At 37.6% G+C, this 26,264-nt stretch overlaps 1 protein-coding gene across 1 annotated transcript in view; it reads right to left on the bottom strand.

The window, feature by feature from the left end:
- LOC104682105 (ATP-binding cassette sub-family A member 3-like) overlaps positions 1 to 26,264 on the bottom strand; it is a 64,436-nt gene that overhangs the window by 5,425 nt on the left and 32,747 nt on the right. The window contains exons 5-8 of the mRNA XM_030924370.1: positions 10,920 to 11,045; positions 10,494 to 10,688; positions 976 to 1,163; positions 151 to 321 (exon numbers count right to left, since the gene is read on the bottom strand). Of these exons, the coding sequence (XP_030780230.1) occupies positions 151 to 321; positions 976 to 1,163; positions 10,494 to 10,688; positions 10,920 to 11,045 (680 nt within the window). The remainder of the gene's footprint in view (positions 1 to 150; positions 322 to 975; positions 1,164 to 10,493; positions 10,689 to 10,919; positions 11,046 to 26,264) is intronic.

Below are 26,264 nucleotides of genomic sequence, written 5' to 3'. Positions count from 1 at the left end.
TAGGATTAACATGAATCCTAATTCCTAATGAGGAACTAACATACTCAGGCAAGTTTACTGTCCAATATTATCCACTGGGCCTAAATAATTCCCTCTTATAGCCACTACAACTCTTACTAGCCCTCAACCAAGCCTCCCAGTGAGCCACACCTGTGGGAGGTTATAACGATGGCTTTTCCACTTTCGCGTGTCTTTGTCACTGTGTTCCAGAGCAGGCGTCGGGCTACTGGGTCCATGCCAGTTGATGGCTCATCCAGGAAGATGACTGAAGACCTTCCCATTAGGGCAATAGCAGTACTCAGCCTACGTTTGTTTCCTTCACTTCATGGCCAAAGAAGAAGAGAAAAAGTGAGAGACGAAATGGCTATACATATCAGTTATGTATAGCAAAGAGTTAGTACAAATTTCCCAAATGCTGAGCGTCCCAGCAAACACTTAACATGGACATCCGCAATGCTGATTACATGTGACTTTGATTAGGTAGCAGGCCCAATTACAGATGTGTATATCAATTCATTTAAATTTGAGATATAGAGGAGTGACTTTTATGTAATAAATTTTGGCAGCATTATCAGTGGCATTTATTTACCCATGTTCTTAGAGTGTTACAGTTTCCAAATCACATAAATCACATCATAATTCAAAGGGCCTACATTCCTCCTTACTTGGTAGACAAAGAACTACAGGGACCCTAGAAAGAGAAGACACTCCTTTTTTTGAGGTTCAGAGGATATAGTTCAAATAGAACCAAGACTTTGTGTTTCATCTCTGCAAAGGGAAGATGTGGAACTGTATTGATTTGCCTTATTACTGGCATCTGAAGCCTAGCAGAACATTAGATAGTTTCACAAGTAGGTAATTGTGGGAAGCGGAGCTTAGGTAGAGCTGTAAGCTTCATTTCAAACAGCAAGAACAAAAGGAAGCACCTCAATGTCAGCAGCATCAACAGAAAAGAGCGGTAGCATAGTGACTCACCTATAGGTGTTGATAAGCCTGTCAGCATGAGACTCCAGTTCCAGTGAATTCAACCATTTGTTCACATACAGCTCAATCTGGGGCTCAGAGACTCCCCATATTCTGGCATACATAATCATTATTTCCTGAGCAGTCATATATTCCAGCAAGGCATCAAATTGAGGACAGTAGCCAATTCTTGACCTCACCTAATAACGAAAATTGCCTTGAGTAAACAGCCAAGTCATCCATCCCACTACACATCCATGGATGAGATGGCAAACCTGCAGTCCTCCAAGCCATGCTTCTAAGAGTCCTACCAAGATTATTTTTTTTTCCTAAAGGGCTACAAAATTATAGCTGTCAGACCTGTTGTAGGACATTGGGATAATAGCTTCCATAATTCAGTTTTAATGATCTTGGGGATAAAGAAGTTAGAAATAAAATTCTAGAGCCACACAATTTGGAGGAGTATTAGAATATGAGATGCTCTTCTCATTAATCAGGAACTCCAAGGAGCATGGCCACCATGATATTTTGGCTTTGTTTAACCTGTAGAGCCATATGTATATCTTGTTCCAGAGTAAGGCTGAACCAGAAGCAAAGCCTTTCCGCATTCATCCCCAAATCAGAGACTGCAATAAATGTTGCTTTACCAATTAGTCAAACTCTTCTGTTGATTTACACTGAGGTGCACATAGCCTAAGAGCCAGAGAAAAGGCTATCAAATTAAATTAAATTAAATTGCTAATTAATTTACAGTGTTTCTAAACTATTCATGCCCCCTAAACTCCTGGCATGGCACGAGCCCCTGCCCCTCTGTTTGAAGTGACAGGGGCTTTAAAAGACTAGCTCCCTTTAGACACCATCCTTCATTTTTCTCATTTTCCTCTTTTGGGATTCATACATTAAGTATTAGGGCATTAAAACACAACTGCATACATAAATAAAACTATAAAGTAACCACACATGCTCAGGGCAAGACACAGGCTCAGAAAATGCCTGAGAAGAACTTATTCTCACACCCCACGCTGATCCTAAGCACAGAGACAGCAATCCAAAAAACAAAAACAATAAATAAAAAGTAACAAACAGGATCAAACCTAGGAGAATGAGGAAAATATAATTTCCAGAATTACCACTTTGTTAGAGTCAAATGTCCAGTTTTTAATAAAACTCAGAATCATAGAGGGAGACAGGAAAGTATGACCCATCAAAGGATGAAAGGAAAAAAAAAATGAATGGAAACTGTACTGAAAAAGACACGAAGGCAGATATACTAGAAAAATACCTTAAAATATTGTCTTAACGATGCTTTAAAAACTAAAGGGAGATGTGGAGGAAGTCAAGAAAATGATGTACAAACAAAATGGAAATATCAATAAGAGGTAGAAAACTCTAAAGGGAAACAAAAAAAATTCTAGAGTGGAAAAGTACAATAACTGAAATAAAGTATTAACTAGTAGGATTGAAAGTCATGTTTGAGGCTGCACGTGGTGGCTCACGCCTGTAATCCCAACACTTTGGAAGGCCGAGGCAGGTAGATCATGAGGTCAGGAGATCTAGACCATTCTGGCTAACACGGTGAAATCCTGTCTCTACTAAAAATACAAAAAATTAGCCAGGTGTGGTGGCGGGCGCCTGTAGTACCAGCTACTCGAGAGGCTGAGGCAGGAGAATGGTGTGAACCCAGGAGGCAGAGCTTGCAGTGAGTCGAGATTGCACCACGGCACTCCAGCCTGGGCGACAGAGCAAGACTCCATCTCAAAAAAAAAAAAAAAAAGTCATGTTTGAATAGGCAGAAGAAACGATTAATTAACTTTACTGTAGGATAATGGCAATTATTTAGTCTGAGGAACAGAAAGAAAAAAGATCAAAAAAAGAAAAAAAGAAAAAAGATCAAAGAAATGTAAACAGAGCCTAAGGAACCTTTGGAATACCATCAAGTGGACTAATGTACACATTGCAGTATTCAAGAAGGAGAAGAAAGAAAAGGGCAGAGAGATAATTTGAAGAAATAATGATTGAAAACTTTCCGAATTTGATTAATAGAAACATCCAGGAGCCCAATGAACTCTAAGTAAAATGAACTCAAAGAGACCCACATCAAGACATGTTATTATAAATTTGGCAAAAGCCAAACACAGAGAGAGAATCTTGAAATCAGGAAGACAGAAGCCATGGATCACGTTTAAAAAAATCTCTGAAGATTATCAGCAGATATCAGAAACTTCAGCAACCAGAGGCAGTGGGCTGAACCAGAAGAAAAGCCTTTCCCCATCCACCCTCAAAACTGTTAAATGAAGAAAACTGTCAAACAAGAATCTTGCATCTGGTAAAACTATTTCAAGAGTGAAGAAGAAATTAAGACATTATCAGATAAATGAAAGTTGATGGAGTTTGTTGTCAATAGACCTATCCTGTAGGAAATGCTCAAGGTAGTCCTACAAGGTGAAATGAAAAGACACTGGACAATAAGTTAATGCCATAAGAAGTAAAGATCTCAATAAAGGTCAATACACAGGGAATTATAAAAGCTAGTAGTATCGTAACAAAAGTTTGTTACTTTACATTTTGTTTTCTATGTAATTTAAAATTTTAATGCATTTAAAATAATTATGTTTTGGGCACATAGTGTATAAAGATGTAATTTTGTGACATCAACAACTGAAAGGGGTGGTGATGGAGCTGTAAAGGAGCAGAGTTTTTTATGTTCCTGAAGTTAAGTTGATATAAATTCAAATTAGTATTATAACATTAGTATATTAAATGTACTGTCTGATAACTACAAAGAAAATAGTTATAGAATATTTACAAAAGAAAATGAGAAAGAAATTTAAATGTTTTACTACAAAAAAATCAACTAAATACAAAGGAAAATAGTTATGCTGGCTGGGCGTGGTGGCTCACATCTGTAATCTCAGCACTTTGGGAGGCTGAGACAGGTGGATCACTTGAGGTCAGGAGTTTGAGACCAGCCTGGCCAATATGGTGAAATCTATCTCTACTAAAAATATAGGAAAAAACAATTAGCCTGGTATGCTGGCATCAGCCTGTAATCTCAGCTACTCTGAAAGTTGAGGCAGAAGAATCACTAGAACCCAGGAGGCGGAGGTTACAATGAGCTGAGATTGTGCCACAGTACTCCAGCCTGGGTGACAGAGTGAGACTCAATCTCAAAAAAAAAAAAAAAAAAAAAAAAAGTAATGCAGGAAATTGGGGATATAAAAGCTATAAGGCATATAGAAAAAATAGCAAAATGATGGAATAAGTTTCTCCTTATAAGTACTTTAAATATAAATACATTAAACTCTCCAATCAAAAGACAGAGATTGGCAGAATGAATTTAAAAAAAAAAATGTTTCAACTAGATGCCATCTCCAGGAGACTCACTTTAGATCCAAAAGACATAAGTAGACTGAAAATGAAAGGAGGGAAAAAAAGATATTTCATGCATTTAGTAACCAAATGGGGTATAAGGGCGGCTACACTAATATCAGATAAAATAGACCTTAAATCAAGAAAATTTAGAAGAAGCAAAGAATATTACATATTAATAAAAGGTTCAATTCAGAATGGAGATGTAAAAAGTAAAAACATTTACACATCTAATAGCAGATCCTCAAAATAGATGAAGAAAAAACTGACAGAATTAAAGAAACAATTCTATAATAATAGTTGGATATTTTAATAGCCTACTCTCATTAATGAATAGAACAACCAGACAGAAGATCAATAAGGATATAGACACCTTAAATAACACAACAAACCAATTAGATCTAACTAACATATGCAAAACACTAATCAACAAAAAACAGAGTACACACTCTTTTCATGTGCACATGGGACATCTTCCAGGATGAACCATATTTTAGGCTATAAATTAAATCTCAGTAGATTTGAAAAGATAAACCACCTTTTCCAACCATAATTGGATGAATTTAGGTATCATTAACAGGAGAAAACCTGGAAAATTCACAAATTTGCAGAAATTAAACTACACACTCTTAAACAACCAATGGCTAAATGAAGAAATCATAAGAGAATTTAGAAAATGCTTAGAGATGAGTGAAAACAAAGAAAACACTACACAAAAACTCATGGGGCCCAGCAAAAGCAGTGTTCGGGGGAAATTTATAGCTATGTTCTGTCCTTGGAGCCAATGGTCAGTGTTGCCCCAAAAGTGGTGGCTGAGGAGTTCTTATAGTGGACTGTCCCACATCACCCTGAGGTAGGGCCAATTGGGATTCCAAAGAAAGAAACCCTAGATAACAGTCCAAAACATTTGTTAGGAAAATTTACATATGAGAGTTGTGGTGTCCTTGTGATGGATAGCAAAAAAGATGTTCTACCTGGGTATGGCTATAAGGAGGGAGTTGGTTTAGAGAGTGTTTAAAGAATTTGGCTCAGGGCCAGGGCTACTTTCTATGTATTTAGCAAGATATTTGACCTTTCAGTTTTGGGTAACAACTTAAAGAACTTTATCAGTGTCTTGGAATGTTCCTTGGCACCTTCCAGGCCCTGGCTTGTGTCCAAGCCTGTAGGAGAAGGCATAAAGCTGGCCTTGAACAGCAACTCAGTTTGGTCAAGGCACTCTGTTTTCTCAGTCAGCACAAAGATAGAAAACAGGGGAACTGGGGGCCATACAAACTATAAGTGCTTACGTTGAAAAACAAAGAAACAAAAATAAACACGGAAACCAGCTGTGTGATTCCTGGATGTAAGTCAAGTTTCCATGGACTCTGGCACCATGAAAAAGTGACTAATTCACATAGACCTTGCTACTTCTACACTTAAAAAAGGAGTGCCACCCTTGTATTTAAAATGAGATCTGCCAATATCCCATGAGCCATAGTTGCTGCTCAGCATGTCTCTGAGTGGGAAAAACCACAAAATATCAAGCACAAAGTTGACTGATATGCATAGATTTGAACTAGTTTGGTCACCAATATGGCCTTCTATGTAATACCTTCATAGCCCTGACTAGGAGTTCTTTTTCCCTATCCTCCCATAACTTAATGGTGCTGGAGACCAAGTCATCTGTCTCTTGACTCTATTATAACCACTATAGCAACCATCCAATTTTTTTTCTCCAGGCAGAGAATGACAATACAACAACAATGACAAAAAAGGCAGCATCCTAGCAAATTATAACCATGATCCAGTTTTATATCCCTGAATATTCACTCAGTCAGGTTGCTTGGACCCTGACTTCTATTTGGAAAAGATAGTTGCGTTTGATATGAAGTCAGATCTCATAGTTAATATAGATTCTAAGAAGCTTAGTGGTAATGTTGTGGCACTTTCCAAGTTAATCAAAGTGAGTTTTTCTATACAGTTCTCTCTTCTCTGGATTTATTATTTTCCTTTTAGTTCTTCTTGAATTTTTATTCATCTATTCTGTTCATATTGTGCAAGGTATAGGGAAATTAATAGATCGATCTATTTTTTTCTTTTAAAAAATCAGTTACATTTCTATATGCTAACAATAAAACCCCCCAAAAGGAAATTAAGAAAACAATTCAATTTATATAGCATCAAAAAGAGTAAAATGCATAGGAATAGACTTAACCAATAAGTTAAAAGTCTCTTACACTGAAAACTATAAAAATTGCTGAGAAATTAAAGAAGACATAAATAAATAGGAATATATCCCATGTTCATGGATTGAGAAACTTACTATTGTTGTTACAAATAATCTTCAGATTCAATGCAATTTCTATCAAAATCCTGATAATTTCTTTTTTTTTTTTTTTTTTTTTTTTTTTTTTTTTTTTTTTTTTTTTTGGCAGAAGTAGAAAAATGCATCCTGAAATTCATGTAGAACCTTCTGGGACCCAAATGGCCAAAACAATCTTTTGAAAGGAAGGATGAAGTTAGAGGACTCATACTTTATAAATTCAAAACTTACTGAAAAGTTTCAGTAATGAAAAACTGTGTGGCATAAATACACACATATAGATCCATAAGAGAGAACAGAGATCTAGAAATAAATCCTCAGGAAATGATCAATTAATCACACATGGGTGCCAAGACCATTCAATAGGCAAAGGACAGACTTTTTAACAAACGGTGTTGAGAAAACTGGATATTCACATGAATGAGATTGATGCTGGATCCTTCCCTTACACCATATACCAGAATAAACTCAAAATGGATCAAAGACCTAAACATGTTAGTTAAGCTATAAAACTCTTAGAAAAAAAATAGAGGAAAAACTTCATGGCATCGAATTTGACAATAATTTTGTGGATAGGACACCAAAATCACAGGCAGCAAAAGAAAAATTAGATAAAATGAACTTCATATTAAAACACTTGTGCACCAAAGGATACCAGAAAAGGCAGAAAAAGCTTCTTTCTCAGGTTACACCCTCTCTTCCAGGTGGCATGTGCAGCCAATGACTGGTAGATGCAGAGATACAAAGGCTAGCAACCTTGCTTCAATTGCAGGACTTGTGAAAGGTCATCTTACTGCAGAGCTCTCAGTAAAATGGAGCAAGGCCTCAGGTGCAACTGAATTGTAGGTCATCTTCTCCTTCTGCCCAGTCTTGCCATCCTTACACCCTTATAGCACCTTGTCTGGCATATGTTATATGTAATGGGAAAAAATATTTACAAATCATGTATGAATTAATATCCAGGATATATAAAGGATTCCTCTAATTCAACAGCAACTGAAACCAAACAACACAATTTAAAATCGTGCAAATGATTAATATAGGCACTTCTCCAAGAAGATATACAAGTGGCCAATAAACACATTAAAAAACGCCCAATATCACTAATTGTTAGGGAAATGCAAATCAAAACTACAAGGGGATACCACCTCACACTCATTAGGATGGCTACTATTAAAACAAAAATTAAGAAGAGTTAGTGATTACGTGAATAAATTGGAACTCTTGCGCATTGCTGGTAGGAATGTAAAATGACGCAGCTGCTGTGGAATACAGTATAGAAGTTCTTATGAAAATAATCATAGAATTACTATATGATTCTGCATTCCACCTGTAGGTACATATCCCAGATAATCAATAGCAGGGGCTCAGATATTTGTATACCAATGTTGATGCATTATTTGCAAGAGCCAAAAGGTACAAACAACCCAAATGTACCATAAATGGATGAATGGAAAAGCAAAATGTTGTATACTCATACAAAGGAATATTATCAGCCATAAAACTGAATGAATTGTTTTGTATTTTTTTTTTTTTTTTTTTTTTTTTGAGACAGAGTTTCGCTCTTGTTGCTCAGGCTGGGCTGGAGTGCAATGGTGCAATCTTGGCTCACTGTAACTTTTACCTCCTTGGTTCAAGCAATTCTCCTGCCTCGGCCTCTCAAATAGTTGGGAATGTAGGCACACACTACCACACCTGGTTAATTTTAGTATTTTTAGTAGAGATGGGGTTTCACCATGTTGGCCAGCCTAGTCTTAAACTCCTGACCTCAAGTGATCCGCCCACCTTGGCCTCCCAAAGTGCTGGGATTACAGGCATAAGCCACCGTGCCTGGCCAAACTGAACGAAATTCAAATACATAGGTGAACCTTGAAGGTATTGTGCTAGGTGAAGTATATCAGATATACAAGGAAAATATTATATGACTCTACTTACATGAGGTACCTAGTATAGTCAAATTCAAAGGAGTAAATGAAGGGATGAGGAGTTGTTGTTTAATGAGTAGAGATATTTAATTTAAGGAGAAAGTTCTGAAGATGAACTTTTTTATATTATGCATTTTTCAATTTTTACATTATGCATTTTTACCACAATAGAAAGACAATGTAAAAAATTTTAAGGTCTGAATAAATGAAAATATTACCATCTGTTACATAAAATATGATAAATGTTTTAGAATAGCAAATTTGGAGAGATTCTCTCAGGCTTGAAAGAGTTCCCTCAGATTGACTGAACTTTGAATCAGTCCTTGCAGAAGGCTGACATTTTGCCCATATGCCTGTTCTTTTTTAAAATACGACATTTTGTATTAACTGTCTTTTTAGTTCCCAATTTAGCTTTTGCTCCTTGGTACCAGATTCACTTAAAATTTTTCTCCATTACTCACAGTCAGGAGACTGGACTGTTTTATGCCACCCTTATGTTCCCCAAGGGGACAAATAGTATGAACAAAGATAGTTAGGGGAGACCTCATGTCCCCTGACTTTTTTGCAAGGACCACCTGGCAGGAACAGATCACCTCCTGCCATCATGTATCACTCCCTCCTCTGTTTCTTTAACTCCTCCTCTTCTAGTATAAATGTGCTTCAGTTATTCACCCTATGAAATATTTTCTGTCCTTATTACAAATCTGGGTGAATTTTCATTCTTCATTTTGCCTCACAGCTAACTTTCTTCAAAGTATAATCCACATTTTTAGCTTCACTTCTGGTTACCAGATGATATGCTTTGGCTGTGTCCCCACCCAAATCTCATCTTGAATTGTAGCTCCCATAACTCCCACTTGTCATGGGAGGGACTCGGTGGGAGGTAATTGAATCACGGGGGCAGGCCTTTCCTGTGTTGTTCTTGTGATAGTAAATACATCTCATGAGATCTGATGGTTTTAATGGGAGTTCCCCTGCACAAGCTTTCTTGCCTGTCGCCATGTGAGACATGACTTTGCTCCTCATTTGCCTTCCTCCGTGATTGTGAGGCCTCCCCAGTCATGTGAAACTGTGAGTCAATTAAATCTCTTTCCTTTATAAATTACCCAGTCTCGGGTATGTCTTTATTATCAGGATGAGAACGGACTAATAAACTAGACTACTGTTTATCCCGCAGGATGCAGACTCTGCCAACTCCGTTTTCCTACTTCTATGGTGATAGTGGCTGATGTGATGAAGTGAGGAGAAATGAATTCACTATTCACGCTCTTGTTACTACCACCCACTTAACCCTAGTGCAATTGCTCTTGCCAGCCTCGTCAATGAAGTTCTACTTACTAAAGCCAATGTACATTATCCAGGCTTTACCTTGCCTTAGTCTTCCTGGTGTTTGACACATTTGCTAATTCTCTTATTCTTGAAATTCTCCCACACCTAGCTTCTTTCCAAGGTTACACCCTCTCTTCCAGGTGGCATGTGTGGCCAATGACTGGCAGATGCAGAGATACAAAGGCTAGTGACTTTGCTTCACTTGGGGGACTTGTTGAAGGCCATCTTGCTGCAGAGCTCTCAGTAAGACGGAGCAAGGCCTCAGGTGCAACTGAATTGCAGGTCATCTTCTCCTTCTGCCCAGCCTTACCATTCTTACACCTTTACCATACCTTGTCTGGCATATGTTAGATGTAATGTTGAAAGAACTTGCCTTTTACTTTTAACAAAGAACACAGAAGACACTCTTGTTTTAGATTCTGCTCTTACTGCTTCACTCTCTCTTCAAAAGTTTATTTCCCTCTCCAGAATCCATTGACTGCATCAACAAAATAAATATCAATACATCCAATATTTCCCATCTCCCTTCCCTAGCCATCTACCTGTTACCTGAACCTGAGTCATTCCTTATGCTTCTCACATCTTAGACTGTAACAGCCTCTTACCTGTAGGATATCTTTTGTGATGCTAAAGCCATCAATCAACACATCTCCAGAGGTAGGGCTCGCTTCCCCAGTCAAAATTTGGAAAGTAGTTGTTTTTCCAGCTCCATTGAATCCAAGCAATCCAAAGCACTCCCCCTTTTGGATTGCAAGGGAGATATTTTTTACAGCCAGAATGGCTGGGCACTTAAAATATATCTAAAAAAAATCCAGGAAACACAATTCAGTAAAGAATACTTATAGGTAAAATACAATTAGTAATATCTCAGACCCCTATGGATCACGACTTGAGATAGTTTCATGATAACGCTTCTGTTCTACTGGGAGAATACATATAGAGCCCAAAGAACCACAGTGAGCCCTTGGCACCAGTGGTACACTCTTAAGTAGAAATGAAGCCAGTGTATGTTAGCCATTGAATTATATTACCTTTATGAGTTCTTTAATAAGTACTATAGAATCCAGCAACTCCTGAGGCTGCTCCAGGATTCTCTTTCTTTCGTTTTGTACATCTTCATCTTCAGATTGCCCAGATAATTCCTTGGACACTATATCCTGTATTTTCAAAACAAAAATTATAGAGGTAGATACCCTTTAGGCATCTGTTTTAGCCTGGGTGGCTTCATAAAAGCTAAATTGAGGGATAATATTAAAAGATGTTAAAACAGAAAGTTTGAGTTGTTTCTAAGAGACTTCTTGAATAGCACTTCAGCGCTCACGTATAATTTGATAAGTTGTGAGTAATGAATAATTCACCAGAGAAAGAAGAATGAGGACCAGAGGAGAGGAAAAAGGCACTCAGATGGTAGAGAGACTATGAATTAACATGCTACGATGTGTACTTTAATACTTTGAAAGACAACTTAAAGCATTTAAAACAGAAAAACGATTTTATCACCTGGATCTTTAAGAAGAAAATCATCTCAAGAGAGTAAAAAAGCTTTTAAACATAACAGTAATGAGTTTGTAATGATAAATGCCCTTTGAAGGGAATGGGATCTAAGAAGTTCAGCAAGATTTAAAAGGACTTTTCCTAAGAAACTCACTGGACCCCACGGTCTATGTTTTCAAGATAAATGTTGCAAATATTAATGCTCTTTAGTCACCTTGACTAGACCAAGTAGTTTCAGGAAACTGATCCAAACATGTTAGAGCAGAAATTTGGCATAATTTTCAAGACATTTTTGTCCAGTTATTTCAGAACACATTGATTTCTGTTTTCTATAGATTAAGAAATTAGGATTACATAACTTGTTTTTTCATGAGGTGAATTAGACACCTCATGAAAAATTGAAGCCACACTGAGATAAATAAATATGATTTGTTACAACCACAGAATGTTCAACACATAGAAAGAATAATAAGAACTGACTCTGTTTTATGAAGGAGAGAGAAAAAGTCAGTAAGACTTGATATGGAATAATTTTGAGACTTTCAGAATAACAGTTTAACAGGTCTGTAAACCTGTACCCCAGTGAAACTGGTGAAAGTTATTTTAAAATATAACCACTTAAAGCCTTTAGTAATGATCCTGCCTTAGTCCATTTTCTGTTGCTTATAACGGAATACCTAAAACTGGGTAATTTATATAAAGAAAAGCAATTTATTTATTGCAATTATGGAGACTGGGTAGTCCAAAGGCATGGCTCAGCATCTGGTGAGGGCTTACTCCTGGTGGGGGCTTTCTACAGAGTCTGAAGGCAGCACAGAACATCACCTGGTGAGAGAGCTGACATGCTTCATCTCATGCTAACATGCTTACTCAGGTTGCTTTCCCTCTTTTTATAAAGCTACCAGTTCCACCTCCATGTTAACTCATCAATCCATTAATCAATGGATTAATCCATTCATGAAAGCAGAGCCCTCAGCATTCAATCACCTCTTAAATGCCCTACCTTTCAATACTGCCACATTGGGGGTTCTGTTCCCAACACATGAAATGTGGGAAACATATTCAAATCATAGCGTATCCTAAGGGCATACAGCAAATGAAGAAACATTTATTCAAGGAAATCTATTAGACTTGTTAAGAACAGTGAAATCCATGGTCCACATCCTCTCCTCCCTTCCCACAGGCCAGTGTGACAGAATGTTACTCTAGGCAAGTTCAGCCAAAAATATTAGACTCCCTTTTCCCCCAGCTTCCAATCAAGGGCTAAGGTATATTTCTATAAGGTGAAGAAGGTTAGCATTTCTCATCCTATCCTTAGCAACCTTTTGCAGAGGTTATGTTTTGGGTAAGTATAGCTATGACTTTGGGTCTCCTTTCTTCGACTCAGCCCCTATTCATAAGGTGAAGGCTACCTTGGGCATGAGGTGCTATACTGGGGACTGGGCCTTGGCTCATTCATAGGGAAAGGGTTTTATGCTTGGAGAGGCAAGCCAAGAAGGCCAGAGGCTACTGTCCTCCACTGAGCATCCAGCCCTGAAGCAGAAAAGCATTCCATCATCCCAGCTCAGAGGTTTTGCCCAGGGGGAGAGTTGGGCCATAAGACAGAGAATACCTCTGCTCTCCCCAATTTAATTGACTTAATTTGAAACAGAGGATGGAGGAAGTTAAAGTCTAAGGATGCTGTCAAAAACAGACCAGGTGCAGTGGCTCACACCTGTAATCCCAGCACTTTGGGAGGCCAAGGCGGGTAGATCACCTGAGGTCAGGAGTTCAAGACCAGCCTGACCAACATGGAGAAACCCTGTCTCTACTAAAAATACAAAATTAGCTGGGCATGGTGGTGCATACCTATAATCTTAGCTACTCGGGAGGCTGAGGCAGGAGAATCATTTGAACCTGGGAGGGGGAGATTGCAGTGAGCTGAGATTGCACCATTGCACTCCAGCCTGGGCAACAAGAGTGAAACTCCATCTCAAAAAAAAGAAAAGGAAGTTTTGATGGAAAGCAATTAAGAGGTGACTGCTAGCTCGCTCCATTACAGGTATAAATAAAACCATATGCTAGGTAGTTTACTGAAGAGAACCAAGGAAAAAGACAGCTATGAAGAGCCCTCCTGGGGTAAAGATGAAGCTTAAACCCTGACTTCAAATTACTCATATAATTTAATTGGATCAGTTTTTGGAGAAATTCACACCCCAGGGCATTGTTGAAACCAATAAGAAGTAAGAGATTAGTCAAGTTTAATAGCTGGATTAATATTAAACTTAGTGGAGTTTAATAGCTGGATGTAGTAATGAAAAGAGACAGTCAAGAACCCTGCAAAAATCACTGTCATCCAGGGATGACTGTGCCCATGCCTAGGTCTGCACCCTCTGAGGAACAACATCTGAGGCTTCACACAGGAAGGGAAAGACTTCACTGAAACTGCTCAGCAAGTCACTAAACAATAAACTAGCAAACAGCAACAACTCCCTTGGTGAGAGTAGTACCCACGGTTACCAACATATATTATCAAAAAAGTTCAGAGTTCAGTTAAAAAAAAAATTACAACATATGCAAAAAAAATAAAAGTTTGTGTCACATATAGGAAAAAAACCAGGCAACAGAAACGGTGAAAAAGTGACCAGACATCAGTTGTAACAGACAAAAGCTTTAAAGTAACCATTACAAATATATTCTAAAAGTAAAGGAAACCATGCTTAAAGAAATGAAGAAAGGTGTTATGGCAATGTCTTATAAAACAGAGAATAACGAGATACAGATTATTAAAAAGGAACCAAATATAGGTTCTGGAGTTGAAAAGCACAATAACTGAAATGAAAAACTCAGTAGAGGAGCTCAATAGTAGATGTGAAGAAAGAATTAACAAACATGAAGACAGGCAGAAAGAGATAATGCAGTCTGAAGAACAAAAAGAAAACATATGAAGAAAAACAAAGTCTCAGGGGAATTTGGGACACCATTAGGCATATCAACATTCCCATAATGGGTATGCCAAATAGAAAGTAGAAAAAGGAACAGAAACATTTTTGAAGAAGTAATGGCTGGAAACTTCCTAAATATGATGAAAAATATTAACCTACACATCAAGGGGGCTTAACGTACACCAAGCAGGATAAACACAAAGATGTCTATACATAAACATATCAGTAAATTTGTTGAAAGCCAAAGACAAGGAAAAAATCTCTTGAAATAAGAAAGAGAAAAACACTCATAACCTACAAAAGAACCCCAATAGGTTGACAACTGACTTCTTATTAGAAACAATAGAAGCCAGAAAGCAGGGGAATGACATGTACGAAGTGCTGAAAGAAAAAACAAGAACAAACAAACAGAAAACTATCCCCAAGAATCTTCTGTCCAGCAGAGCTATGTTTAAACAATAAAGGCAAAATAAGGACATTAACACATAACAATTTTAAGAAAATGTTGCTAGCTGACCTGCTCTACAGGAAATCCTAAAGGAAGTTGTTCAGTCACAAGCAATTGACCCCAGACAGAAATTCGAATCCATATTTTAAAAGTGCTTATAAAGACAGTTATGGAACTAAGAAATGGCATAAATGCATGTTTCTTCTCCTTTCTTCCATTAGCTGACTTAAAGAACAACTGTACAAAATGATATGTATATACTTTTTTGTATGTTTGGGCCTATAACACAGAGAAATATAATATATTTGCCAATAATAGCACAAAGAAGGTGGGAGTGAGCAAATCTGTGTTCTTCTAAATAAATGACACTAGATGGTAACTCAAATACATAGGAACAAATGAAGAAAACCAGAAATGGTAAATACAATGGTTAGTATAACAAGGGCTAAAAATACATACTTGCTGTCCATTCTTCTCTTAGTTTATTTAAAAGACAAAACATTACATAAAGTAATAAGTATGATAATGTATTGCTGGGTCTATAACATGTAGATGTACTATGTATAATAATAGAAAAAAGAGGAATAATAGACAATACCGATATATAGGAATAAAGTTTTTATATCTCACTGAAATTAATTTAGCATTAAACTGAGGTAGATTTTAAGAAGTTGAGTAGATTTGATAAGTGAAGCATATTGCAAGTCCTAAAACAACTACTAAGGAAATTACTCAAAAAACATAGTGAAAAAATAATTGAAAGAATTGAAATGTTACTTTATAAAATTTTCACTAATTGCAAAGGAAAGCAGCAAAGGATGAACAGAAGAACAAACAAATGATACAGAAAAAGTGTAAAATGGAAATATATCCAACTATATCAATAACGACATTAAATGTGAATGGATTAGACAATGCAAACGCAAGGCAGAAACTGTCAGACTGGATTTTTAAAGCCGCAACTATATGCTGTTGTGATGGTTAATTTTACATGTCAACTTGGTTAGGCCATAACAGGCAGATATTTGGTAAAACACTAATCTAGATGTTGGTGTAAAGATATTGAAACCACCTTTGCAAAAATTATAACTGAGAAAATTATGACAGTGAAAGAGATCTAACCTAACAGACTCCATCACGCTTCTAACCTCCAAGCTGTCCTGGCTCATTCCTGGGCATAGGCTGCATTAACTTTAGGAGGAACTTAGTTTGTAGTTTAACTTTAAAACAAATACAATAACAGCATTTTCCCAAAACAACCCTTTTCCTGCCTGGGGACTAGACTGTCTTTGCAGGACTAACAAATTAGTTACAAGATTAGAAATTATGGTTTAGGGGTCATTCGGCTAGAGGCTGCAAGATTCTGAACCTCCCCAAATTGCTCTGGGGGTAACATGACTGATCTTAGGTTAAAATCTAAGATGCTTTGCAGACCCTGTACTCAATGGATCAGCTGGCACGACCCAGATTGATAAACTGACTCATCTGGTCTTGCGGCCTTCACACAGGAGCTAACTCAGCACAAGAGGACAACTGTGACTCCCTAAGATCTCATCTCAGACCTGATCAATCAACACTCCCCACTTTCTGACCTCCTACCCACCAAATTATCCTTAAGAATCCCAATCCCCGAGTTTTGGGGCAGACTGATTTGAGTAATAATAAAACTCCAGTCTCCCATTCAGCAAGCTCTGTGATTTAAACTATTTCTCTACTGCAATTCTCCTGTTTTGATAAATCAGCTCGGTCTTGGCTATGGGAAAGGAGAACTCGCTGGGTGGTTACAATATTTTAAAATCTTCCCTGGGTCTCCAGCCTGCTAGCCTGCCCTTCAGATTTTAAACATAACAGCATCCACAATCATGTGAGCCAATTTCTTAAAATCTCAATCTCAATCAATCTCTCTCTCTCTCTGATAGTCCATGACTGATGTGGCAACAAAGATCTGAAACCACTGGACACTCATAATCAAATTCTTACAAGAGGTAAGATACTGGGTGACCAGGTATCCATATGTATGATACTGGTGAACATTTTTGTCAAACTAACAAGCATAATGAGATTAGCTAGATGCTTCTAATTTTGCATGACAAAATAGGGAAAGAAAAGGATAAGCTTAGGGATTCAAATTTCCAGATGAAGGGCTACATAAATGTCCTTAAATGTGTACGTCTGTCAAGAAAGAGACTCACACAGCCACAGGGCTGAGGTTGCTAAAAAACAACCCCACAGCCTCATTCTGTGGGTGGCTGGATTACAATACAAATTGAATTCCCAACTTTGCAGAGTAACTACCATTAAAGTGAAGGCATTGCTTAGGAAAGAATGATATCCTGAAGACTGGAATGAGGACAAATGAGAAGATTCTGATGAAGCTGGGAATGATGAACTCCCACATTCTTATGAGACTTGTTTGCCAGTAGAAGCAGGTTCTCTGTACCTATGTAAAAAAATTAACACTACTGCAGGGCGCGATGGCTCACGCCTGTAATCCCAGCATTTTGGGAGGCCGAGTCAGGTGAATCACGAGGTCAGGAGATTGGGATCATCCTGGCCAACGTGATGAAACCTCGTCTCTACTAAAAATACAAAAATTGGCCGGGCGCGGTGGCTCAAGCCTGTAATCCCAGCACTTTGGGAGGCCGAGACGGGCGGATCACGAGGTCAGGAGATCGAGACCATCCTGGTTAACACGGTGAAACCCCGTCTCTACTGAAAAAAAAAAAAAATACAAAAAACTAGCCTGGCGTGGTGGCGGGCGCCTGTAGTCCCAGCTACTCGGGAGGCTGAGGCAGGAGAATGGCGTGAACCCGGGAGGCAGAGCTTGCAGTGAGCTGAGATCCAGCCACTGCACTCCAGCCTGGGCGACAGAGTGAGACTCTGTCTCAAAAAAAAAAAAAAAAAAAAAAAAAAAAAAAAAAAATTAGCTGGGTGTGGTGGCAAGCACCTGTAGTCCCAGCTTCTCAGGAGCTTGAGGCAGGAGAATCGCTTGAATCCAGGAGGTGGAGGTTGCAGTGAGCTGAGATCACACCACTGCACTCCAGCCTGGTGACAGAACGAGACTCCATCTAAAAAAAAAAAAAAAAAAAAAAAAAATTAACACTGCTTTGTCTGAGAAAACTATAATGGCCTCCCCTGAAGTAGATGTCTTGCAAAACATTGCTGATTCTTCTCAGGACCCACCTCCACACCTTTTTGGTTTTAGAGCCATAACTAGAGTCATTTCTACCAGGCCCCTAAAGGTGAGGTACAAAGTGTGACTTATGAGGAGCTGTGCTACACTCCAAAAGAACCACAGCACCAGTCAGGTCCCTATATCCTCCAGACTCCAAGTATTTAAGTACTTACAGTACTGAGCCTCCAGTCCTGCCCGGACACCAGGACAGATACCAAAGTCCCAGGATCCAGGCCATATTTTGTCCCTGGAACACCCCACCATCCACAGCGTAGAGCTGGCTCCCACAGCCCTACACCTCAGGCCTTCCCCAACACCAGGCTGACCCTCATAGCCCTAGTCATCAAGTTGGTACTCACAGACTGAGCCTTCAGCCCTTACTTGGTGGATACAGGCCACAGATGAGCAGCCCCTGTGGTCACAGGCTCCAGTCCAGTGAAATAGACTTGATCTCCACAAAGAACCTAAGCTATGGACCAGTCTCCAAACCAGGCAGTCTTTGGACCCACTCCAATACCAGGTCAGCCCTACAGATGCAGGCTCCAGGCCTACCTCAGGGCCAGGACAGTGCCAGTGGCCCTGGGCTCTGAACCATACCCAGAACTTGGCTGACTCCCATAGTCATAAGCCCCAGACCAGATCCAGTGGCTCCAGGTACTAGGCCAGCATCCATGATCTTAGAACTCAGACCAGCGCCCATGGAACCAGGCTCCATGCTGGCTCTAGCACCAGGCTGGCTTCACCTTCTAGGATGGCCCTTATGGTCCCATGCTCTAGCAGACCCTGGGTTCAATCTTTTCCCAGTAGACCTAATAACCTGGACCACCAGGGGATACAGGCTTCAGGACCAACCTTATGGTCCCAGGCACCATACCTACCCAGCTGCTATCCCTGGCAAAAGAACAGCTTGCCCAAAGACTCCAGCAGCAAATCTGTACTTGAAACAGTCTGCTCAGAATCTCTGAACAGCTGACAGGTAAAAGGTTTTCCTAGAAAAAGCCAATCTACAAAAACTGGAATAAGTTCCTACTTATTCAAATGTGCATACATCAAAGGAAGGCAAAAAACAAAACAAAACAAAACAAAACAAAACAAAACAAAACAAACATAAAGAACAAAGGAGATCATAATGCCACCAACACCAAAACAAAAAAACACAAGTCTCTCCCGGGAGCTGACACTCTTCAAAATGATACACAAATAGTCTGACAAAGAATTCAAAATAATCGTTTTAAGGAATGTCAAACATACTTCAATATAATAACAACAATGAACAAGTCAATTAAATCAGGCAAACAATAATGACTCAAATGAGAAATTTAACAGAGAGATTGAAATTATTTTTTTAAAAAATCTAACAAAAATTCTGGAGCTGAAAAATACAACAAATTTGAGAAAAAAATTGCAGTAGAGAGCATGAACAGAAGACTTGATCAAGCAAAAGAATGAATCTGTAATTCACTTGAACATGCAGACAAGTTATTTGAAAACAGACAGAAAAGGAAAAAGATTAAAAATAATGAAAAAGAATAAAGAAATCTTATGGGATTTATTAGATAGCATCAAAAGAGCAAATATGAGTTAGCAAAGGAGAAGAAAAAAGTAAATGGTTAGAAAGTTTGTTTAAAGAAATAATAGCATAATACTTGACAAATTTGGAGAAAGTTATACATTTCCAGGTACTGGAGGGTCAAATATGTTCAATCAGATTAAATTTAAACAATACTACACCAAGACATATGAAAATCAAATTGTCAAAAGTCAAGCACAAAAAGAGGATCTTGAAAGTGGCAAGTGAAAAAAGCAAATAACATATATAAAGGAGATCCAATAAGGCAAGCAGCGAATTTCTCAACAGAGATCTAACAAACCAGAATAGAGTAGGATGATGTATTTAAAGTGCTCAAGGGAAAACAAAACTGTCATTCAAGAATCCTATACCCTGCAAACTTGTCATTCATAAATGGAGAGATAAAGGCTTTCCCAGGCAAACAAAACCTAAGGGATTTCATTACCACCAGACCTCAAGATTGTGATTACTTACAAGAGATGCTAATAAAATTTCTTCAAGATGAAAGAAGAGGGTGCTAATGAGTAACAGAAAAACATATGAAAATATGAAACGCACTGGTAAAAGTAAGCATACAGTCAAATGCAGAATACTCCAATATTGTAATTGTGGTATGAATCACTTTTAACTTTAGTATAAAGGTTAAAAGACAAAATGTGGTATGTTCTTAAGGGATATATAATATAATGGAAAGTAAACTGTAACTTTAAAAATTTTAAATGTGGAAAGTGAAGGAGTAAAATTGTGGAATTTTAAAATGTGATCAAAATTGAGTTATTATCACCTTAAAGTAGCCTACTATAACTATAAAAATTTCTTGGGAAGCCTTATGGTACATGCAAAACAACAAAGCAGATAAAAAGAGATAGAAAATAAAGACTTAAAGCATACCAGTAGAGAAAATTATTTAATCAATAAGGTGATAACAAGAGAGAGAAAAAAGGAACAAAGGATCTACAAAATAATCATAAAACAACAAAATGAAGGTAGTTACCAATCAATAATTATGTTCAATTTAAATGAATTAAATTCTCCAATCAAAAGATACAGAGTAGCTGAAATATATGCTATCTACAAGAGACTCATTTCACCTGTAAGGACACACCTAGACTGAAAATGAAGGGATAAAAATAATATTTTATACAAATGGAAACCAAAAAAAAAAAAAAAAAAAAAAAAGAGCAGGAGTAGCTATGCTTAGATGAAATAAGCTTTAAGTCAAAAATTGTAAAACAAGACAAAGAAGATCATTATATCATGATAAAGGAGACAATTCATCAAGAGGATGTAGCAATAATAAACATACATGCACCCAACTTCAGATCATATAAATATATAAAGCAAGTATTAATAGATCTGAAGGGAGAGATAGACAGTAATACAAGAATAGGAAAGTAGGAAAATTCAATACCATACTTAAATAGCAATGTACAACTCATACGTTCAGAAAATCAATACAGAAACATTGGACTTAAGCAACATTTTAGACCAAGTGGAACTAATAGACATATATAGTACATTTGATCCAATACCAGTAGAATACAAATTCTTCTATAGTGTGCCCAGAACATTCTCCAGGAGAGTTCATATGTTAGGCTATAGTACACATCTTAACACATTTCAAAAGACTGAGATCATACCAAGTATCTTTTCTGACCACAATGATATCAGACTAGCAATCAATAACATGAGTAATTTTGGAAAATTCACAAATACATAAAAATCAAACAATATACTTCCAAATAATGAGTTAAAGAACAAATTAAAAGGGAAGTTTAAATCTTGAGATAAATGAAAGTGGAAACACAGCATAACAAAACATAGATGCAAAAGTTCTCAACAAAATACTAGCACAAATAGTATTTCTCACAAAATACTAGCAATGTGATTAAGTTCTCAATCAAACTCAATAGCACATCAAAAGGACCATTTACCATACCAAGTGGCATTTATCCCAAGAATACAAGGATGGTTTAACATAACAGAAATCTATAAATGTGATACCACATTAATCTAAGAAAGGACAAAAACATATGATTCATATGAATAAATACAGAAAAAACATTTGACAAAATTTAACATCCTTTATGATAAAATGACTCTCAACACATTAGGTATTAAAAGAATGTACCTCAACACAATAACGGCCATATATGACACACCTACATCAAACATCATACTCAATGGAGAAAAATTGAGAGCTTTTTCTCTAAGATCAGGAATAAGGCAACGATGTCCATTCTTGCTACTTTTATTCTGCATAGTCCTGAAAGTCCTAGTTAGAGCAATTAGGCAAGAAAAAGAAATAAAAGTTATCCAAATTGAAAAGGAATACATTGAATTGTCCCTGTTTGCAGATGCCATGACCCTACAAATAGAAAACCCTAAATATTTCACCAAAAATGTGTTAGAACTAACAAATGAATTTAATAGATTTGTGGGATACAAAATCAACATTCAAAAATCAATATTTCTATTCACTAATAACTACCTATCAAAAAATCCAAAAAAATCTCATTCACAATAGCATAATAATACTTAGCAATAAATTTAATGAAAGAGCTGAAAGGTCTGCAAACTGAAAACTATAAAACAGTGACTAAATATTTTGTAGAAGACAAAATCAACGGAAGATATCCTGTGTTCATGGATTGGAAAATTTAATATTGTTAAAATATTTATGTCATCCAAAGTAGTCTACAGATTCAATGCCATCCCTATCAAAATTCCAATGGCCCTTTCCACAGAAATAGAAAAGACAATTCTCAGATTCATATGAAACCCCAAAATACCTCCAAATAGCCAAATAAATCTTGAGCACATAAGAACAAAACTCCAGGCATCACACAACTTGAACTCAAAATCTACCACAAAGTAACAGTAATCAAAGCACTGCAGTACTGGTACAAAAGCAGACATACAGAATAACAGAAGAGAACAGAAAGTCCAGAGATAAAATCATGCATTTAAGGTCAAATATATTCAGCAAAGGTGCCCAAAAGACACAACGAGGAAGACAGTTTCCTTAATAAATGCTATTGGGAAATTTGAAGATCCACATGCAAAAGAATGAAGTTTATATCTCACTCAATATAAAAAAAATGAACTCAGAGTGGATTAGAGACTTAAACTTAAGGCCTGAAACTGTAAAATTCCTAGAGGAAAATACAGGGTAAGAGCTTCTTTACATTGGTCTGGCAAAGGTTTTTTTCAAATAATCCACAAAGCACATGCAACAAAAGCAAAAATAGACAAATAAAATTGCATGAAACTAAAAAGTTTCAGCAGAGTAAAATAAACAATAGAGTGAGGAGACAGCCTATGGATTGGGAGAATATATCTGCAAACCATTTATCTCATAAGGGATTAATATCCAAAATATATAAGCAATCACAACAACAGAATAGTAAGAAAACAATCTGATTTAAACATGGCAAAGGACCTGAACAGACATTTTTTGAAACAAGACATATGAATGGCCAAGAGGTATACAAAAGATGTTCAACACCCCCAACGGTGACACCACCACCGGCGCGAACATGCAGACACTGGCAACCCCACGCAATGGTGCCGCCCCACCGCTGCTACAAATGCGCACAAGGATATTGGCAGCCTCATCCACCCTGCGCTGCCAATGCTGCCTTTGGGAGCACAAGCACCACGGAGGCCAACAGCGCCATGCTCACCAGTGCCCCACTCTCGCCATCACTGTTGCAAGCATGAGTGTGAGCACCAACACTGGAAGCCCCCAATCCCCGCCCTTACACCACCACTGTAACTTGTGCAAGCTCAGCAGGTATGCGGCAGCCTTGCTTCCGACAGTACCCCAATCAGCTGAGGCGTGTGCACCTCGCTGTACTACTGAGGCTGCTGGCACAGGCAAGCAAGCATGGATCCTGCTGCCCCTACCCCAGTGAAGTGCTTTGGCCCACGCCACTCGTTGGAGTGTTCTGGCCAGTGAACTGGGACCACTTCAGCCCCTCCAGTGCAGCAGATTCCTACCTTCCAGGGGCCACAGAACAAAGCTGTGGGCCCAGGACCAGCTCCTCAGTGATAGAGCATGCAGCCCAAGAGTGCTGAGCTGAGACTTAGCCCCCTGAAGTCTTCCAGAAACAAAGCAGTCAGCTGAACCCACCTTATACCACAATCAAATCCCCAAGGGCATAAAAAAAGATACAAGCAAAAAACAAACAAACAAAAAACACAAAAAACCAACCCATCCAAAGGACAGCAATTTCAAATATTGAAGGAACATAAGCCCACACAGATGAGAAAGAACCAGTGCAAGAACTCTGGCAACTCAACAAGCCAGAGTGTCTTCTTACCTCCGAACAACCACACTAGTTCCCCAGCAGTGATGGTTCATACCCAGGCTGAAATGGCTGAAATGACAGAAATAGAAATCAGAATATGGATAGGAACAAAGATGATCAAAATTTAGGAGAAAGTAAAAACCCAATCCAAGGACTCTAAGGAATATAACAAAAAAATACAAGAGATGAAAGATGAAGTGGCCATTTTAAGAAAGAATCAAGCTGATCTTATAGTGCTGAAAAACTCACTTCAAGAATTCTATAACACACACTTGAATTCTATAATACAACTGCAAGGATTAACAGCAGAATCAAGCAAGCTGAGGAAAGAAGCTCACCTCAAAGACCAGTTCTCTGAAATAACTGAGTCAGACAAAATAAAGGAGAAACAACAAAGAAGAATGAACCAAACCTGAGAAATATGGAATTACGTAATGAAATAAAATCCATGACTTACTGCTGTCACTGAAACAGGGAGAGAAAGCAAGAAACTTGCAAAATATATTTCAGGATATCATCCATGAAAATTTCCCAAATCTCACTAGAGACACCAACATTCAAATTCAGGAAAAGCAAAGAACCCCTATGAGATACTATACAAGATAACCATCCTCAAGACACATATTCGTCAGATTTCTCAAAGTCAAAATGAAAGAAAAAATGTTAAAGGCAGCTAGAGAGAAGGAACAGATCACCCACAAAGAGAACTCCATCAGGCTAACAGTAGATCTCTCAGCAGAAACCCTACAAGCCAGAAGAGATTGGGGGCCTATATTCAGCATTGGTAAAGAAAAGAAATTCCAACCATCAATTTCATATTCAGCCTAAGTTTCATAAGCAAAGGAGAAATAAGATCCTTTTGAGACAAGCAAATGCTAAGGGAATTCATTGCCACCAGACCTGCCTCACAAGAGATCATGAAGGGAGTGCTAAATATGGAAAGGAAAGACCATCAAAAAAACACACTTAGGTAAAAGAGCCTTGACACTATAAAGCAACTCCACAATCAAGTGTACATAACAACTAGCCAATGACATGATGACAGGATCACGTTTGCACATATCAATATTAACTTTGAATATAAATAAGCTAAATACCCCAATTAAAAGGCACAGGGTGGCAAGTTGGATGAAGAAGCAGGACTCAACTGTATGCTACACTCAAGAAATCCATCTCACATGCAATGATACTTACAGGCTTAAAGTAAAGAGATGGAGAAAAAGCTAAGCAAATGGAAAACAGAAAAAAAAGAAGGGTTGCTGCTATTCTAATTTCACACAAAACAGATTTTAAACCAACAAAGATCAAAAAAGACAAAGAAGGGCATTACATAATGGCAAAGGGTTCAATTCAACAAGAAGACCTAACTATCCTAAATATGTATGCACCCAACACAGGAGCACCCAGATTCATAAAGCAAATTCTTGGAGACCTACAAAGAGGCTTAAATAACCACACAATAATAGTTGGAGACTTCAACATCTCACTGACAGTATTAGACAAATCATGGAGGCAAAAAATTAACAAAGATATTCAGGACCTGAACTTGACATTGACCAAATGAATCTAAATGACACCCACAGAACTTTCTGCCCAAAAACAGAACATACATTCTTCTTATCTGTGCATGGCACATACTCTAAAATTGACCACACAATCAGCCATAAAACAGTCTTTAACATATTATAAAAAAAACCCCACAAAATCATACCAACCACACTTTTGGACCACAGTGCAATAAAAATAGATATCATTACTAAGAAGATTGCTCAAAACCTTACAATTAAATGAAAATTAAATAATCTGCTCCTGAACGACTTTGCGTAAACAATGAAATTAAGGCAGAAATAAAAATCAGAAAAAAGATACATAACAAAAGAAAGAAGACAACAGACCAATATCCCTGATGAATATTGATGTAAGAATTCTCAACAAAATACTAGCAAACTGAATTCAACAATACATTACAAAGATCATTTTATCATGTCCAAGTAGGATTTCTCCCAGGGATGCAAGGATGGTTTAAGATACAGAAACCAATCAATGTGGTACATCATATCAACATAATGAAGGACAAAAACTATATAATCATTTCAATTGATGCTGAAAAAGCATTTGATAAAATTCAATATCCATTCATGATAAAAACCCTAAAAAATGAGTATAGAAGGAACGAACCTCAACATAATAAAAGCCATATGTGACAGACCCATAGCAGGCATGCTATTCACAATACCCAAGATTCGAAAGTAACCTAACTACCCATCAATGAATGAATGGATAAACAAAATATGGTACTTATACAGAATGGAGTACTTTTCAGCCATGAAAAAGAATTAGATTATCAGTGAAATAGAAAATAGCATTAGAGAAAATTCGTAAAGACAAAATCTGGACCTTTGAAATGACCAACAAAAAGAATGCAGTTTAGTGTAGGTAATTCTATCTCAAT

The sequence above is a fragment of the Rhinopithecus roxellana genome, chromosome 20 (assembly GCF_007565055.1).
Source record: "Rhinopithecus roxellana isolate Shanxi Qingling chromosome 20, ASM756505v1, whole genome shotgun sequence".
Taxonomy (NCBI): domain Eukaryota; kingdom Metazoa; phylum Chordata; class Mammalia; order Primates; family Cercopithecidae; genus Rhinopithecus; species Rhinopithecus roxellana.
This window is presented reverse-complemented; position numbering and strand designations above follow the sequence as displayed.